Source organism: Falco peregrinus, chromosome 7, assembly GCF_023634155.1.
Source record: "Falco peregrinus isolate bFalPer1 chromosome 7, bFalPer1.pri, whole genome shotgun sequence".
In the NCBI taxonomy this organism is placed as follows: Eukaryota; Metazoa; Chordata; class Aves; order Falconiformes; family Falconidae; genus Falco; species Falco peregrinus.
In genome coordinates, this window is record NC_073727.1 from 46,007,091 (window position 1) to 46,026,151 (window position 19,061).

A 19,061-nucleotide genomic window follows, 5' to 3' on the forward strand; every position below is an offset into this window, starting at 1 on the left:
CTGAATCCCATCTTACTAACTTTTCTCTTTCTTAATATTCTGTCATAGTTACCTCTTTGAACAGTGGAAATCTGTCCTCAAAACTGCTACATCAAAAAATCCTATTACCACCTTAAGTAATACCTGGGCAGGCGTATTTGGAAGAGTTAGCTTCCCTTCACATCTCTGAGCCCTGTGACCAAAAGACCTACAATGCTGTGCCAGTGACAGCATCGCTGTTTCATTCTCCTACTTTCAGCTGCTTCAGTCCCCATCCTTTGCACAGTAAGGATGAAACAGAAGCCTGAACTTTACACTCTACTGTTTTTGTTGGCCTGAATTTACTTTTTTACAGTATTTTAAAATCTTTATATTTTTATAAAATCCCTTCAACATATTTTTGAGGCTTACAATACTTGTATTAAGTTACGGGATATTAAGTTGATGTAAAGATGTGACTCATTCCCTTTGTGCTGAAGATCATGCTGCTTGTGCAACACAGTACAAAACAATGTGTCTGGAAAGACATTAAAGTAGAATTCAATCTTATTTTCTTCCTTCATAGAGGCAGAGTCCACCCCTACCAATCCTTCCTACTCATTCATGTCACAAGATTGTAAACTACACAGAATATAGAAACATCAGAGCTTAAATATGGGACTCATGAAACACTAATGAGCTATCTCTGTAACACAAATGTCCTATGGGGAAAACTATTACACATTTTTCTGAAAGCATTTTTTCCCCATTTTATTACACAAAACCCGTAAAATGATATCTTCAGTTTCCAGGGTATCTCATCAGAGACAAACTTAGAAAGGCAGACATATTGTCCATTTTTTCACTGTAAAAATGTTCCGTGAGCAAAACACCTTGAAGAGCTGCCACAGCACTTACACTCCCAAAGTATTTCCATCTATTCTGTGAAGGCAGTGGTTAATACTAATAGGAGTTGGCTGGATTTCTGACATTTGGGAAAACAGTGGGGGAGGTGGAAAGAGGAAATAAAGTGGGTGCAACATATATGGGGTATATATCAGGGAGAAGACAGTGGAAGATAACAGTATGGCATATCTACCTTAGGCTGAACTTTTTTCTGGAGAGAAGAATCAAAACAGGAACTTTCAGCCATTTGAAAGAACAAAGCTGAGGTTCTGCTGTTAAAAAATAGCATTCAAACATTTTCTAAAGAAACTTAATTCACACTGTCAGCTGAGGCACAGGATCTGAAATTTGACAAGGGCTTCCTTGGTGCCAGAAAAGTCTGGTTTGCTGCCCAAATTCTGCCCCACCCGCTTTTGGATAAGTCAGGAAGGTCCTGAGAAATCATTTGTATAACCTTCTCAGCAAACGTTCTGCCCGCATGGTGGTACTCCAGCACAGTGCGTTCAGGGCCCGAGCAGCCTTTCCTCGCAAACTGCTCCTCTTGACAGCTCGCACTGCTGTGCTTACCTTGCGGGCGACTGCAAAAATGAAGTCCCCAAGACATGGAAAGAGTCACCATTTCTGGCAGACACAGGATTGAAAACTTGGACCACACTATCCTTTGTTAGGTTATCTAAGGGCTAAGCAAATTAAAAACAAAGCCCAAGCAAGGATCAGAGGGTGAACTCTAGAAATGTAATCAGTGAAAAAACCTATTAAGTGAAAACTAGAGCACACGGAATTGCCTGTTTCCTAAGACCATCTAAGGGGAAGGATGAGACCATTGTCCTTGGTGCAATATGCACCAAGGTGAGTCAATAGGGAAACTCTTTCATCAGAAAACTTTGCAAACAAAAGGAGGTGATTGCCTGGACCAGCACAGGACCTATGGGACATAGGAAGAGCAGCATTTTGGGACTCTGTAAAACTTATGATGGGATTGTGGGAACGCGTAAAGATTGCTGGGGCATTTCAGTGGAAGGACTGAAGATGGGAAAAGGGATTAACCAAGGTGGACCGAAGAGGAACAAGTGTGAGAAAAAAAGAGGGAAAAGGGTAAGAAGGGGCCACCTGAGTGTAAAGGTGTCTGGTCAGTAGCTTGTCTGACTGAGCTCTGTGCTTCAGGACCGCAGTCTGTCCTCTGTTCTCATTAAATCTTATTTCTGACTACCTCCGTGTGGGTGTGCTCTCTGCTGTAGATATATATGAACACCAGAGAGCAGGAGGAGAGGTCTGTGCGCCAGCAGCTGGAGTGAGCTGTGAACCTCAGGGGCTCATGGACACTGGTGCCAGTGATCGGAGCGGGGTAAGGGCACTGGGATAGACTGAGGATCTAAGGCCAACAGCATCAGCAACCCATGTGTGCCACATTGTACTAGCAGACTCCAATCCTGATCAGCAGACGATGAGGAACAGGACTGGGCTACCTGCGCTCTGCATCATTGTCTGAGGGATGCATGCGTGCAGGTGGGTGCTGGGGAAGGCAGTGCTTCCTCTCTGCACTGACCTCTCTGGCTGGGCAGGAGTGGAGCATGAGCATGCACGTGCCACTTCGATCATCTTTCATACAGAGAGTGAATGTTTCAGGGAGCCACAACTTGGTGCAACACCCATGACAGTGAGACTGTAACTATATATATTTCATTTTAGCTGATTTTTAGGACAAATACAATGACTGTGAGATCTTTGTGGAGAAGCCTCCCACAATAATTTGTGAATGATCCACCTACAGATACACCGTTATGTTAAAGAAGAAAGTATCAGAAACATCATTCAATGCACTAAACAGTGAGCATTACCAGCAAGTATCCTGCTCCTCTGATTAGACAAGCCACAAATTGATTGTTCCCTCCAGCTCTTGTGATACCAAGCCAAGTCAAGCCCCTTTCCAAGTGTCTTAGATAGCTCTGTTGCAATGTTCTTGTTTCAAATCCATCACTGATGCAGCATATATTCATGGAATAAAAAAAATAAATCTTACCTCCAAGCTGTAGAGATACTTGAAACTGTTTTTCTGATTGGCTGCCTTCTCCACAGCTTGAGCTAATTTTACTGCTCCTCTACCACCAGCTGACCAGTGAGTGCAGGGTACAGCATCAAATGCTCCAGATTGCTTCGCAATCTTGCACACCAGATCAACCTCAGCAGGAGAGTCAGTTCTGCCAACCAAACAGTTCCATCTCATTATTTTGTTTAATTGGTTCTCTCATATAACCTCATATACTTAGCCTTATTCTACCATCAGCAGTTGTAAAACAAGTCTCTACAGAAATTGTGCCATATATATAATGCATCTACATACAGCATATGTATTTACATGTTTCAAGAACACTTTTTGTAATTGTTACAGCTAATTAACATGGAAGATTAATAGTTCCATAACAGCATATACTTTTTTGGTGGTTTTAAACCCCTAAGACCAAGCTGAGGATTTAAAGGTCTTTATACTCATGATGAAAAATGGAAATTCTTTAATAGCTTCTTTTCTTCATGTCAAAACTGATTAATTTAAAAACCAAGAGAAGTGTGAAATTTGAACTGTGGATTTACTCACAAGAGTAATGAAAGACTAGACTTACTTGAAAACATTTAGAGCAACCACAACAGGAACTCCAAAGAGCTGAGTAATTTGAATCTGTTTCTGTAGATTACAGCAGCCATCAGCTACCAGCTGGAGGTTCTGTGCAATTAAATAAAAATTAATGGAAATGGTAAGATACATCAAGTCTTCTCCAGCCAAAGAATTTTCCATAAATTAAAGTGAACATAAACAGTGCTGATCATGACAGTTGCAGGCAAGTAAAATGCTTCCAGACAAAAATATTTTGGCACTTGTTAATTCTTGTTTCAATTAACAAGTAACAGACATATTTAAGTAACTAAGTAGTGTCCAGAATTTGTACATGAATGCATTGCTGGTTGCCCGTCACGATTGTGAAAAGGCTGTTAGTCTCTTGTTTGCAAAGTTTATAAACAAAATACAGTAGTGGGGTTGGGTTTGACATACAGATGTGGTAGATGTATAGTCTAATCTATATATACATATATAACCCAGATAAGAGCACATTAGTGGATTTCCTTATTTACTCTTTTACCTCACACTTTGTAGGCCCTATCTTAACTGCAAAAACACACATATCCTTAGCCTGGTAAAACCAAAAGACCAGAATTTGTCTACAGTAAAGAGACAAACAAAACTTGTAGAATCCACTCTTGTTTGAAGAGTGACATCCAACACCAAATGTAAAGCACAAATAGATTAAAACAGTTGTTTAATGAACAGGTTAAGCTATCATTAATTTCAGAGAGTGTCTTTGACCCCTGCACCACTCTGCTCTTGTGCTTCCATAAAGGCCTGTATGACGGACTGGAATGAAGAGCTGATCAGTCTGAAAACTTAGTGGCCCTGGAAAAGCTACCGAAAAAAAGTTATTTTTCAGCTAGCTTAGTCACACACACAGCACACACAAGAGGGATAACACCAAGTGGCTGGGGGAAGGCGAGTTGGCTTTACTTGTTGGCAATGGCTGTTAGAGGTGTTCACTGAATGCTAGCATTAGAGCATGCTATTTGTCAAACCTGAGGCTGCACACTATCCAGCCAGAGGAACAAGAAGTTCTAACTCTCCATACATGCCATTATTTTGTCCCTTTAAACAAAAACTTCTCCTAAGGTTTTATAATAGTTCTTCTTACCTCTTCTGTGTATTCTTTCTTCAAGGGGGCACCAGCAGTTACCTGGAATAGACATTTGTCATAATCCTAAATGGTCAGCAGTGCACTTTTGCTTAGTTTCTGCATTGTCAGTCAGCACATAATCACACACAATATCACAGCTTGACTGCAGCTTCTGCTTTATTCCAAGTTACACTGGTACATGAAGAATAGCAGCACTTCCTATGGTATTTGGGTGTCAAGACACAGGTAGCGACTCAGCAACTATTTGTAAAAGTTTTATTAGAGTGGAGGTAATTGGATCCCATTCCACATGCTTAATGCACCTGCAGTGCAAAGACAGCAACCTCTAACAGCTGGCGGAATAACAGTAACACAGGTGACTAGAAGAGGATCATCTTTGGGTGTTCTGTAGTTACTGCCTGTGGCAAGAAACTGCATGCAAGTTATTTACTTTGCTGGAAAGCATAAAGGTATATATACAAAGAGTATCACCAGAGTACTATATTGAGTCTCCAAGGGCCACATACATTGATCCCAGGCACTGGACTTAGTTACTTTTGTCTGAAGCATTGGCCTTGGTCCATTTTATAGTTAACCTCCCAGTAAAAGTATCTACATGCCTCTATGAATGCTTTATGTAAACAAATGAAACTTTATACTTCTAAAGACATAGATCTGACAGAAATAGAGACAGTTATTAAGACATATGTAAGTCCTATTTTTGCTAGATTGGACGATAACACACATGATAATATATCTGCCTTGATAGGCAAGGGGGAATATCACCAAAAATAAAGAAAACTTTTATTAGAATTGGACTAAACTGACAGAAAGTTATACAATTACGTCAACTTGAAAAACTGAAAAAGGACAGCTCAGCTTTAGTTTTGAGGGATGATTAGCTGTAAGGGAGGCCATGCATTCCAAAATTTTGTGGCTGTGGAAACAGCTCTGGTATTTTCACCCAGTGAGGTTTTCCCTGGCAGCATCACTCTCTTGCATGCTGCTGGGCAGATGGAAGTGTTTCTAGGAGCTAAGTGTCTGTCTGCTTGGCTACCAGTCTCATCTGATTGTATGACTGAGGAGTACTTCTACAATCAGTAATCTGTATGAGTCTTTTAGTGGCTTAAATAGCAAAAAATTGTACATTGGTCACTAATGGTACACCGGGAAAACCCTTGCAAAGTTTTATCAGTTACCTCAGCATCCCTGAGGGAATTAACCTGAGCAGATTAAAAGGACAGGAGAGGTTCCCACTGATGCAGTGAAAGAAATCTCAAAACCTCCACTAACGATGTTCCCTACTTCCACTCTCATCCTGCAACCCTAACTCTTCCCAATCCTCCTCAGCTGCCAACTTTTGCAGCCTGTGACTACTTCAGTGCACTTACAAATGCTATTTCAAAAGGCAGAGAAAAGAATATATATACATATTATAGCTCTTTAAAAAAAACCACAAAAACAAATGCAAACAAACTTCCCTCCCTCAGCAAGATTTATTACTTCAGAGCTCTTTCATCCCTCTTCTTTCATTTGTGCCTTCCCATTCCTGCATTACCTTTGGAGGTAATGTCTATAAAATGAGGTAACTCAGGAGGGATATCTAAATACTACCCACGGGCTACCTCCAGTATTTTTTAAAGCAAAATATTTTACTTATTTCAAATATTAGCAACCATTTTATTTCCCAAGAAAGGTGAAAAAACTTACATTTGGCCCACCTCCATGCATCTTCAAAGCCCTCACTGTAGCAACAAGTACAACCACACTGGGAACCAAGCCAGAGGCTCTGCATTTGATGTTGAAGAATTTCTCCATCCCAATGTCAGCACCAAAGCCAGCTTCAGTTACTGTTAAACATTAAAAAAACCAAAACAAAACCACACATAAAACATGCTTTTGGTTAAACACTGGAGAATATTTCTACTTTAGCATACAGTGCACTTAAATATACATGAGTACTCAGTTTTGAATGAACTTTCAAATAGAGATCTGTTTACATTACTGAGTCTGATTAAAAAAATATTCCCGACTCAGAAATAAATTATCTTATTCTTGATATGTACAATATGTCATCAAAAGTAGTCACATCAAGGGAAAAACCCCAAGTAATCAAAATTAGTTTGAATCAGTCTTTTGAAAACATCTAGTCCTCTAAAATAGCTGTTTCTATGTAATTATATTTATTTAAAATGTCTGCAAACTCTTACAGATATTATGACTTCCCTACATTACTCCTCCTCCCTTGATTTTACTAAAGATATTCTTTAATCACAACTAATGGACCTAAATTCTCCCAGGTTTGCAAAACTTCTGGTCATCTCTTGCTTTTGTGGAGAGCATGTCCAGTTATAAAACAAACCAGCAGTTACAGTCATGTGTCAGTGTTGAAGATACTATTAAATAGTGAATTCTATAACAGGATTTTGCACCAGAGAAGTCAGATATTAATGTAACATGATTCAGGAGAAAAACCTGTGCAGAATATTAGGATATGCCTGGCAATGTATTTTTAGCAGAGCTACAAATAAAAGATGATAATCTGTATCAAATTATGTCAGTCTTTTCAGAGCTAATTTACTCTGATTTGTCAAATATCAATTATTGCAATTACCTCTTCTAAAATGCAAATAATTTCTTTTTAGTAGACAAACATAAGCACATAGCAATTAAAAAAAATAAATCAAGGGATTAAATCTCCTGTTGGTTGAAAATTTGCCAGTGTAACTATTTCCCACCAGAACATACTGAATGGGTTCAATGCGTGCCTCTGAAAGATGTGAAGGGACTTTCAGGCAGACAAGTCAGGGTGGGAAAATAGCTTGCTCCAGAGGCTTCTGGACCTGACTCCAAGCAGGGCTGGTAACATGTCCTTGTAACCTCAATCAGCTTGCAAAAACTAGTAAATTCCTTTTTCTTTCTCTCCCTCTTGCCAGCAGTTTTGACTCTCATGCTTAGGAGGGGAGGGGAGCACAAAGAGCTGATTGAACATTTTGGGGTTGGAAACCTTCAGCAGCATGAAGGAGGAGGAGGTACAGATCTACTCTGCTGCTGTGGGACAAAGTATCTTTCTGTTGGCTGCTGATGCGCTTTAGGAAGTCCCAGACTTTGTGCATTTGTCCTCACTCTACTGGTCCTTTCCCACCTTTTCTTCGTTTTGCACAGGCTGAAACGATTGCCTGCGTGGCTCTGCTCAGAGGGAGGAAACGGCTGCTGAGGCTGGGGGAGGGAGCAAGAGCTAGCAAACAAGGGGGTGGGCATGCCAGGGGGAGCAGGGACCTCTTGAATTAATACAGTGGCAAGTGTCGTGATTAACATTCTCCAAAATCATTGTAATAAGTATATTCTCTTTTTTAGAATTGCCCTGAGAAAAACAGACATACCAAACATGGAAAGAAAAGAAAACAAAACAAAACAAAAAGAGGTTTACACAAACACAATAATTCACGGGAACAAAGCTAATGTCAGGATAAGTCATATTAAAAGCAGAGCCAGGGATCAGATGTCTGCTTTCCAGTAACCTCCATTCTTCTCCAGTCTCTTACGCAGCACAGGGTGATTAATGAGAACTCTCAGTCAGGAATATATAACCACAATCAATCTTTAATATAAACAATAGATAAACTAGCAAGTACTTGAGAGGGTGGGAAAATAATTTGTCTCTTACAGAGACTGCCAGCGTACACACATAGCAGTCTCCTAACATTTCCAAACAAAGTTTCCAGAGAGCTAATCCTTTCATGCCAAGCCTCTTCAAGGGTCAGTTTTCCTTAGAGAAAGGGGGATTGCAAGTCTACCTTTCAGTGAGAGAAAAGCAGAGGTGTCAGCCTTGCAGTAAGCACAGCAACCACTCACACAGCACTTCACAGCTCTTGGGGAGGTGTTAGCCACCCTTCCGGCAGTCTAAGCAGCCAGGGCAAATGCCCAGGAAAGCTGTGTGTGCCGTGCATATTCCTCTATTTTTTTTAATGCTTGCCTTTGATATAGAGGGCAAAATGCACACACTTGCCTGAACAACACATATACTATACCAGCATCTGAAAAGCTAACAGAACACTGGTGTTCTCCGATGTGAGTGCCACAACATGGAGAAAGGGATTTTTTCATATGAAGCGGAGGAAAGGGAGACAAACATTGGTGCTTTCTCCAGTGTGCAGAAGGAAACAGGATGCAGTAGAAAAGCTGCCTGGATGAAAGTTGCAACTCCCTTTTATTTCCTCTGAGGGATAGTGAGAAGATAGAGTAATATGCCAAGCTACTATATTTTAAAATCTTTGTGCTGAAACACGTAATACAATTACTTTCAGATTGTTTCCTGCTTTCAGATGAAAGTGTCAATGAAAAACAAATACAGACTATGAATGGGAAGTTTCATGCTAGTCTACACTTAGAGATTATAAAACAGATAATCACTTTAAATGTAACAACAGAAATTTAAAGTGATACATAGGTAGATTTATTTTGGTTCTTATTCCTCATTAACGGTTTGTCAACAGAAGGCAATTACAGATTACAGGTAAACTGGCAAAGATTTTTGGGAGCAAACATCTACCTAGCCAGATGTAGTCTGCTGTACCTCACCTGAAGGAAAGTTAATGGCGCAACTGCTACTACCTGCCCGCAGAGTCTGTACCCAACTTCAGTGCTCCTCCCGGAAAGCCTCTTCATCCCATCCCCTGCCAAGCGGCCATTTCCCAGCCCTGGGAATCACTGCTACCTGTGCTGCTGCCCTGCAAGCTGGTAGGGGGGTTGTAATAGACATGAAGGTGCTGGCATGCTGTTAAATGCTTGCTTTGATTTCCTGGTCAAAACCACAGCAGTTCTAATGGAGGTAAAGAGTAAATGATTTGCCTTCAGCAACCTCATAGAAATCATACAGGTATTTGCACATACAGCCTGAGAACACAACCCCATGGCGACATATGCCAATACAGATCAGGGATTTTACAGTCCCAGGTTTGCTTTGCATTCTGGATCCCCTTCTTGCACAGACAAGACTGGACAGCTATCTGGACAAATACTAATAGATAATTTTCTGGGTGTAATTTCAGTGAGCACAGCACTCTGGACTATCTTACTGCGTGGTCATATGAAGTGCAAACCCTAATTCTACAAATACTCTGTTGTTTCATTTTATGCTTCAATATTATAGCCTGAGTATCATAAGGAACATTAGAATGTAGATTAAAAGTTAAAATTTCATGTATCAGCAATGCACTACCATTACATTACTCTTAATACTGGGACATAGGTCAAATAGCAATTAATATACACATATATATCAGAAGTAAACTGCATCAAAATGCTCCAGTAAGTTCAAATAATTTCTTCTCATAAAAGATCCATGTGAGGGTTACCAAAAGCTAGGGTCATTCTAACACATCAGGGTAATAGGGGAATCTTGTTTCACAACAACAATGGGCAAAACACAACACAATTACTACAGGTCTTTCTACATGTAATTTATATAACACCTACTTCACTCAGTTCAGCTACCAAAATTACCAATAAACCGGAGTTTTCATTTAGACCAAGAACCCTAAATATCCAAGTTAGGTACAAAAGGGGAAGGAAAAGCTCATAAACATGGAATTAAGCAACAGTGATGATGAGAAGTCTGTCAGGTGATGTAAAGTCTGAACAACTGATATTCACTGTCGTCTCTAATTCCACTTCAGGGTTCAGGTAAATGAACCATCACTCTGATGGTTTTGCTTCTTGTTTATAATTACCATAACTTCTTCATGGAATTACTACCTTACCAAGCACATCTGGGAATATTTTATCACCTACACATAACAATAGCTTAAATAGCCAGTGCCATGGTTGAAACAGCTAATCAGATTTCATCGTCATGCTTAATACAACATATAATTTTTCTCTGTCTAAAAATACATCTATCATGCTATAGCTGCATAAAGTGGTTCCACATTAGCCTCATACATACATACTGCTCAAAAGCCTTACAGAAAGCGATGCTGAAGAATTTTTTTAGAAAAGATATTTCACCCACAATTGAACTTCATGTAAACTGAGGGTAATTTCTAGTGAAAGTAGCTTCTCCCTAGTCTGCCCCTTCTGTCAGCAAATCAATGTCAAAATAAAATATTTGTCCTATAAAGGGCCAAGTCAGATGCATACACATGAGGCGAAGCTTTAGGACACGGATTTGAGCCTGGATTCCTGAACAATGTAAAAGGAAATGGAAACTCTGAGCTGCAAGCTGCCATTTACTCCCCACATGTAAACATATCTGTTCTGGTGCAGCTGTCTGCTAGTAAACTCAGGAAAAGAAGAGTTCAAAGTCACAGAAGCACATGAACTGTGAACCTGGAGCTGGAGGCATGCTAGCTGTAAAGTACTGATATGCTCTTGTTTAACTGAAAAATACCAAGGTGCACGACTGCCAAGATAAACTAGGATGATCAGTGATTTCTCTAACAGGATATCATATTTTTGTTAGTATAGCTAGGGATGAATAAACCAGATGTTTGTCCATTCTGACTCCAGCAATTATTTGATGTGAACTTCCATTATTATGACTGATTTTGGAATGTAACAGATACTTTTCCCCCTCTCTCTTAACAGAGGGAGTTTTCCTGTTCATTTTTCTTCCAAAGCGTTCTCAGATGGCATGCAACACAGGCACTTGCTGCTACCACCACTGGACACAAAGTCCAGCAGAAAACTATACATGCATATATTAAGGTCGAACATTTTTCATGCCATGAAGAAAATAATTTCCATCAGCTATCACAGTTTTATGTTGTTGTTGGGAGTCCTAGAAGAAATGGTAACAGGAAAAATACTTGCCACTTAGTTTAGCAGAACATAAGCTCATTGGAGGTTATGGGCGCTTTTCACCCTTTCCTAAAGAAAGATGCCAGGGCAGTGTGTGCTCTGCACAGGTACAGGCACTGGGGGTTTCTGAGTGTTGCCCACCAATCCATGCTTTTGACTGAGCCAGCAGATATGGCAGTCCTGGCTTCTTTAAGCCTAAAGTATCACACTTTTAACAGCTAATAATGGGGTTTCTTCCACAAGAAGTCCTGACCAAACTAAATTGCTGCTCAGAAAGCAGCTTATATAAAGTAATGTTCAATAGTAGGTTACTATTCACTTGAGACTTTCTGCATGGAAGTCTCTCCAAAGACAGAGAGCAGCCCACCTGCACAAGCACCCCCCAAGAGACATGCTATAAATGCCTGGTTTCTGGTTCCAGCAGCATAACCTCCAAGCTGCAATACTCAAGCTCTAGTGCTTGAAATCTTTCCTAATGTAAATTTCTTTGGAGGAAAAAAATCTCCTGGAAATTTTCAGCTTCCCCACACAAACAAAATAAGTCAGCTGAAAACAAAGGTTTACATTCAAGTTCCCTGCCATCATACCCCATGACAGCAGCAGTTCAACTCATACCCCTTCCTCCAAAGGAGACTTGTCCACAGTGGCTCAGTCCCAGGCCTCAGCTGACTGCCACTGCCTCCTGGCAGCAAGGGCTGCATGGGGACCTCGGCTCCCAGGAATACACTTAATTTAAGGGCTGATTCCCTTGGGACCCCATAACAAGCTATTACAACCTTTTGCTCAGAAACATTTCTTTTTCCATCAGAGATGAATTTTACCAGTGAAATGCAGAGCAGCTTTGAATGAGAAACTAAAGGTTACAGCATAACTTCTCAGTTATGCACTTTAAATACCAATTGCTGTTTACTTTCCAAGAGCATTGCATATATTTAATAAATAAATAGACACAATGACTCACCGATTATTCCCAGACTATAGACAGAAAACCAGCAGAAAGTTCACTTTATTTACTACAAGCCAGACAGGTGAAAATAGCCCTTAAATCTTGATTCTCTCACAATTAAGGATACGACTATCTTTGTTGGGTTTATGTGCCTGCTTATATATGTATGCTGCCCAAGCTGGATTTGAAATTCAGGGGGGGAAATCAAACTGAAAACTGCAGGAGCTGACAGGAGTGGCACTGTGTGACAGAAAGCATGCTCTGCACATCTCCACAGCTCTGCTTGCCTCCCCCTCTTGAAAATGTACAGAAGCGCAGCTGCAGTGATTCCTGCCTACAAAGCACCAATTTAGGGCATGGCTTTACACTGTGGCTGAACCGAAATGAACACTCTGCCTAGCTGAAAGGGCAATTCCTCTTCCCTCTTGAGTCTCCCACCTTTCTTCCCTGCTCTCTCTCTCCCTCCCTGCTGCCCAGACTTCCCACAAATTTTGGCAATCGTCTAATTGGAAGGTAAACCATTGGAATTGGCTAACCAGAGAAAAAACAAACAGAAAAACACAGAACAACAACATTTTTTTTCCCTCTGGGTAAGATTTGAATCAGCTGAAGTGAGACCAGACAAGGTCTAAACATGTTCAAACAAGCAGCAAAAGCAGACAAGCAGAAGCAGGGGAAGGAAGGGAGATGTATTTCAACAGCAGAAAATTGTTAATTCATCCCTAGCCACCTTGTCAAACCATACTCTGATATTTCAAATGTAAAATTTGACATCTTCTCCCAGCTCACAAGTAATAAGCTCATTATTTAGATTTATTATTGGAGATTAACAACCTGAAGACATCTTACAAACCACAAACAATTAATTCTAATAGAAATAAAGTGAGCTGTATGTGGCTTCACATGCTACATGTTTCTCTGAAACCCTCTGTAAGCCTGCTGGGTTTTACAGTCACTTCCTCTTAACTCCTGTGTCCTATACTCATGTAAAGACCCATAACTCATAGCCTAAGTGCTGGCCCCTGACATGAATTGCAATGCATAACTGAATACAGCACCCAAATACACACAGTTCTCCTAACTTCTCTTCTTCTAACTTCCTTCTGTTACAATATTAACTAGAAAATTTCAAACAAAAGAACTGTGAATTTTAGGTTGCATCTTTTTACCATTCATAGCACATTTCCTCTGAGGTAACAGAGCATCATTTGCTCATAAGACAGATGACCATGTTTTTAAAATGGAGCACAATTAATGGCACAGGAATAAGGCAATTACATTATCTCATACTTAAGAGGTCATCATGGCCTTTGGAAAAGAATTATTAACCTTCTGGTAATTGCATAATTAAAACCTCACCACTTTTTTATTTGGAGTTGCATGAAAGGAATAATTAACAGCAGCAGTGATGGCTCTTCATTTAAGGCCGTTCTTCTACAATTCCTCAACTGCAAGGAGTATATTAACTTACAGTACCTACAGTATTACCCTAAGTGCTTAAAATAAATTTCATCATACCTAAACCATGTTTCTTTCTCTGTATCTCACTACCAGACTTTCATTTACTTTCACTTTTAAAAGATACATTTGGCTGAAGCTCCTGCCACAAACACCGCTTCCATCAAACTGAGGCTGCTCTGTGCTGAGCTCTCGGGCTTTGGGTCCTCCTACTCCCCTTGGAAGAGCTGCAGTAAATGGACTTTGAACATGCTTTGAGAAGTCATGTTATAAGTCATGTTATATATACCTGGAAAACACTGACTTCAAGAGGCAGGCAAAGAGCCTGAAGATCTCTTCCCTGGAAAAGTTCTACCCATTTCATCAAATGGCCATGAAGTAACACCTGTCTTAGCACCAGTATTGCACCGATTCATGAAAAAGGAAAGGGGAGAAACAAAGGATCTTATTCTTGAGACAGAACACCACCTCCCCATATGCCCTAGAAGATGGCATACTTCTAAAGAGCAGCAGAAATACAATTAGGCAATGAGTGATAATACAAGAGTGAACAGCAAACACATAATTTTCTGCAGCCATTAAGGGTACCCTCAGAACCTACCACGACTCAAGAGACAACATCCATCTAACCAACCACCACCACATGCCGGGCTGCGGCTTTTCACGTGCTCCCACATGCCTTCAGACGGGCACAGCTACAAGGGGTGGCAAGGCCAGGAATTCACCTTGCCAGCCACACATGCTCCTTTTCTTGCTACAACAGAAGCGCCTGCGCATGGATGGCAGGAGAGTAGCATTGGCTGAGGCTGCAGCAGATGCCACACAACAAAGAGCTGCCGCTGAATCAGGATGATCAATGCTCCTGTCACTTGGCGCAGTCACCCGAGGCATGCCAGGCATGGAGTCATCAATCACCTAAGTGTAAGCCTACCCCATAATGCATGCAACTATTTGCCTTGGGCTGCTGCCTTGTTAGAACTCCCCCAGAATCTTTACAGAGGCACACATTTTAAGAAATATTCCCCGCTCTGCCCTTCTGAAGTCCTGGGGAGTGCTTGCTTATTATGATAAAATTTTGTCCATGACTTAGTCACTGTCTCTTCAGCATGCGCATGTAGTGAATCCTCCTTCTAGGAAGAGGAACAGGTTTTGGTTTTATTTCATTCCACTTAGTCTTTGCTAGGAGACAGAACACATGCCCATAGTGACTGGCCTGGGAAGGGACACCAACAACACTATTCTTGACAAAACTACTGAGCTATGCTTTAGAAATTCATGAAAATGGGCATCTCCTGTTACATATCTCCAGGAAGGAAAGTATTCCACTACACTAGTGGTTTGTCTTTTTGAAAAAATGGCCCAGTGAAGCATCTGACACAAAGGTTGTAAATTACTCTACAAGACCATCCCAAGAACTTAGCTGGAGAGCTCTGCGCTCATGGAAATTCTACAAAGAGTGCAATACATGTATCAAACACCTACAGAATTTAAGATAGCAATACACAGAAAGACTTTCCACAGAGAGAGAAAGCACCAGATCCTGTTAGTATTTTAGGAGATGGGAAAAAGTGCCTAGTGGTGAGAATGTACAGCATAAGCTGCAGAAGATCAGATGAAGGTAGAAGCAGCAGGTCTGTAAAGTCCACTGTGCTGCACAGACTTTGTGAAATAGCCACATGCATGCAGAAGTGCATCAGAAGCAACTTTGGAAATTGTGGAAGCTTTTTGGATGTAAGCCCTCCAACAACTTTTGCAGGTAGGCATTAGCTTGGTTGTAATCACATGTATTTTTAAAATAAACTGTACAAACCCAGTATTTGAACTGCTGTTCAAAGTATAAGATTGATGGCTTGTGTCAAACTTATCAATATAATTTTTGCATGAGGAAAAAGGACTCAGCTGGTTAAAATTGCTGTGGAAAATAACTGTCTGTTGAACCATATGTGTGTGCATATGCGTAATCTATCTTACAGAAAGAATTACAAACTGAGGAGAGTAAAGGTACTAAGGTCACACACCAACAAATCCCACATGGAGAAGGATTTTCCTACATGGATTTCCCAATTAAGAACACAACCAAAACCAAAATCAAACCAAACCATAATTCTGCTAGTTTACGAGCCAAATTCTTTCAATTGCTCACATCTAAGCCAATTCTTTAATGCCTATTGTGAATTTCTCCACTTAACCACAATTCACGTAATCAAGGCAGCAGAATTGCCATTGCAAACTACCCATTACCATTTCTGAAATATTTGTACATTATTAGGGGATCTTCCTTTACTAATGATTATAAATTATTAATTTTTTTCAATTCCTCTTCATAATTGCCAATCATCTTGTCATCTGACCTACTCTGTTGTTCTTGGCACTCCCCCACATTTTTGTGCTTTCTCTTTCCTTGTGCAGTGAAGGACCCCAAACTGTACGCTGAATTCCTAATTGGCTGCAGGAAAAGCTGAACCTGCAACCCTTGATTTATGAAGCTGTTACTCAGCCTCTTGGGAGCTCTGTTTGAGGCATAGTAGATGGAGGCAGCAGATAGATGCAGCATCCTCATGCATGTAAAGCATCAGTTCTGTCCCTGAAGCTTCATTTCCACTCAGAGCTTGCAGTCAGGGCTAAATTGAAGATACATTATAAGCACATGCCTTATTACTGCGGGAAGCAAAGTTGAAGAGTTTGGAATCGTCAGCTTCAATGAAGTTGTCAGCAGAGCAAATCAAGGATAAAGGAACCAACAAAAAGAGCCACCATATAAAAGACAGATAGGCCACACAAATTTAAAAATGGTTGTAAACCACATTTTCTCTCATGTATTTGAATCTGATCTGTTTTCTCCATCAAATCAAATCAATTACACAACAGTTATATAAAACTGCAAAAATCAAATTATAAGGTTAGAGCAGCAAACTGACCCTACACACCATTTAGGATACTAATCTTTCTTTTACTGTATTGTTTTATAGAATCAGAGAACAGTCTCTGAGCACTTTCAAATATTGTCACATCTGACCTTCAAAAGCACTTTGGCTATTTTCCAAAGCAACATTCTTCCCGTTAACAAATTATACTGGCCATAAATAATGTACCATTACTTGCAATCTAATTAACATGTTTAGAAATGGTTTAGAAACAAATTTATAACCTTAGTCATGAATTCTTGATATTTTTCTTTAAAGCTAATCTCACCAGGTCTTAAGATTAGATACGTAAGCAAACCTAATTTCTGTTTTCAAAGAGAAATACCTATTTTCTGTTAAAATTATTCAGAAGTTCCCAGCACAAAATAACATATATAGCTAATGAAATTTAAAAAAAAAAAAAAACCAACAATTTGAAGTGAGCACACTTTCAGAGAAATCACGGTATTTTTCTTTTATATTGTCTTATCATAGAGTACTTAGTAAATTTATGAAGCAAAACAAAACACCTGCAAATAAAAATCTTAGGAATCCTTTGCATGTGCATTTTTCTTCCAAGAAGATCTAAAGACATACCTTAAAGTTTTCCCCAAACCATGACATTATTTCAAATGGGCTGGTAGAGAGGGTAACACAGGATGAGAAGAAACGTTCTGGAGTTCTGATCCCAAAGATGACTATGTACCCTTGAATAATTCTCCCTGAAACACCTATTAACTGAGCTCTCAGTGTGTATGTGTTTATGGAATACTAGTGGAAAACAGAAAATCAACTCTGCTAAATATAAGCTTGTACTAGGTTATATTAAAACTCTGCCAACTGTAATTACTATAATTAAAAATGGAAATACATGTATTTATGTCCTTACCACATTTCACATTTGTATTGATTTCTCTGGAGCCTTGAAGATTTATGTCAACAGTTCACAAAGTAAATAAACAAACATTGTCCCCTCCATATTAATTATTAACAATTTTAATTATAAAAACTTTCAGACAACAACGCACTCCTGCAGATTCAGAATAATGCTCAAAAGATAAAAAGCAAAAAATGATTTCTCCAACATGATGGAAATGTCTGTACAAACCTAATTCTTATGCAAGTAGTCCATAAAAAGAACATTAGTTTTCAGTATCAAAAAGCCAGTAAAACAAACAAACAAAAAAATCTAATAAAGAACTTTCATTTTTAAATGATATTAAAAATAAACCATCCACTAAAATTAAAATTCAGCCTTTGAAAGGGGAGTTGAACTCTTTATGCATACTCTGCCCTGCTGACCCTTGCTAAAGGGTGTAAGTCAATATGAAATACTCACAAATGGAGAGAGGATGATGGATTTTCTGCCAAATAACCCTAAGCAAAAGTAACGCTGTTAGCTAGGGAGCCTGCTTTTATTTCCTCTGCCAAGTAATGAATTAAGAGAATTTCCTAGCATATATTATGTTTTACTATTTGCATTTTTTTAACCTCTGCTTCTTTTCTTCTTATAAATAAAAGCAATGCAACCAGTAGGTAACAAAAGAACAAAAGAAACTGCTTATTTGCTTCTTCTGAGTTGGGAGTTTTAAAACTAGTTAAGATTGCTAACTTGGGGAGAGGCGGGAGAATAAATAGGACAGAAGTTGCAATGACATCAATTTCTACTCAGTAGAGTGGTATTTTATTTACCAGGAACTGGGCAGTGCCTCTACTTTCTGAATGAACGACAGATCCTTCCTATCTATTTTTACCTCTGGAAACTGTCCTGAGACCAAGAATAATGGATAGCCCTTAACAGTTGTACGCTCCAGACTTTTAATTTATGAATGTTACTGACAGAGGAAAGCGCTGTGTTAAGCTCTAACATGTTGCAGAAGAGGTCAGCATACAGGGCATTAAAATACCACGACAGTTTGTCAGTGAATTCCTGATACATGTATAGGTACCGGCAGCTGCCATGACTCTAGAAAAGCCCTGTTACCTTAAAGTTCCTGTTACTGTAGTGTTTGGCATCTCACCATTTGCTATGGTGAGACAGTCCTTGTCCTCAAGAAAGTTTATAAACTGAATAAACAAATTGGGAAGAATGGCATTACATACACATAGAGACTGAAATGACTTGCTTAAGGATGCTCAAAGATGGAGGTGGTAACAAGATGCCTCCTGACATGTACCACAGTACGTCAGCCACAAGATAGACCAGGAGTTCTCAAGCAGAGAACATGTGCTGCTGATGACAAGTAATTGATTCAGCAGCTTTGCTTCCTTGTCTTTTTTGGGCAAGAAAGAGGAGAAAGGAGAGGTCTTCGCTGGACACCACCACTGCAGGAGCCAGTCAGCTTTAGTTACCAGCCAGCCAGCAGGAACATT

General features: G+C 39.8%; 1 protein-coding gene across 4 annotated transcripts in view; it reads right to left on the reverse strand.

The window, feature by feature from the left end:
* The window catches only part of MTHFD1L (methylenetetrahydrofolate dehydrogenase (NADP+ dependent) 1 like), a 157,287-nt gene that overhangs the window by 60,150 nt on the left and 78,076 nt on the right, over window positions 1-19,061 (reverse strand). For all 4 annotated transcript variants that reach the window (XM_055810828.1, XM_055810827.1, XM_055810829.1 and 1 more), the window contains exons 21-24: window positions 6,291-6,430; window positions 4,599-4,640; window positions 3,483-3,583; window positions 2,885-3,062 (exon numbers count right to left, since the gene is read on the reverse strand). In XM_055810828.1, the coding sequence (XP_055666803.1) occupies window positions 2,885-3,062; window positions 3,483-3,583; window positions 4,599-4,640; window positions 6,291-6,430 (461 nt within the window). The remainder of the gene's footprint in view (window positions 1-2,884; window positions 3,063-3,482; window positions 3,584-4,598; window positions 4,641-6,290; window positions 6,431-19,061) is intronic.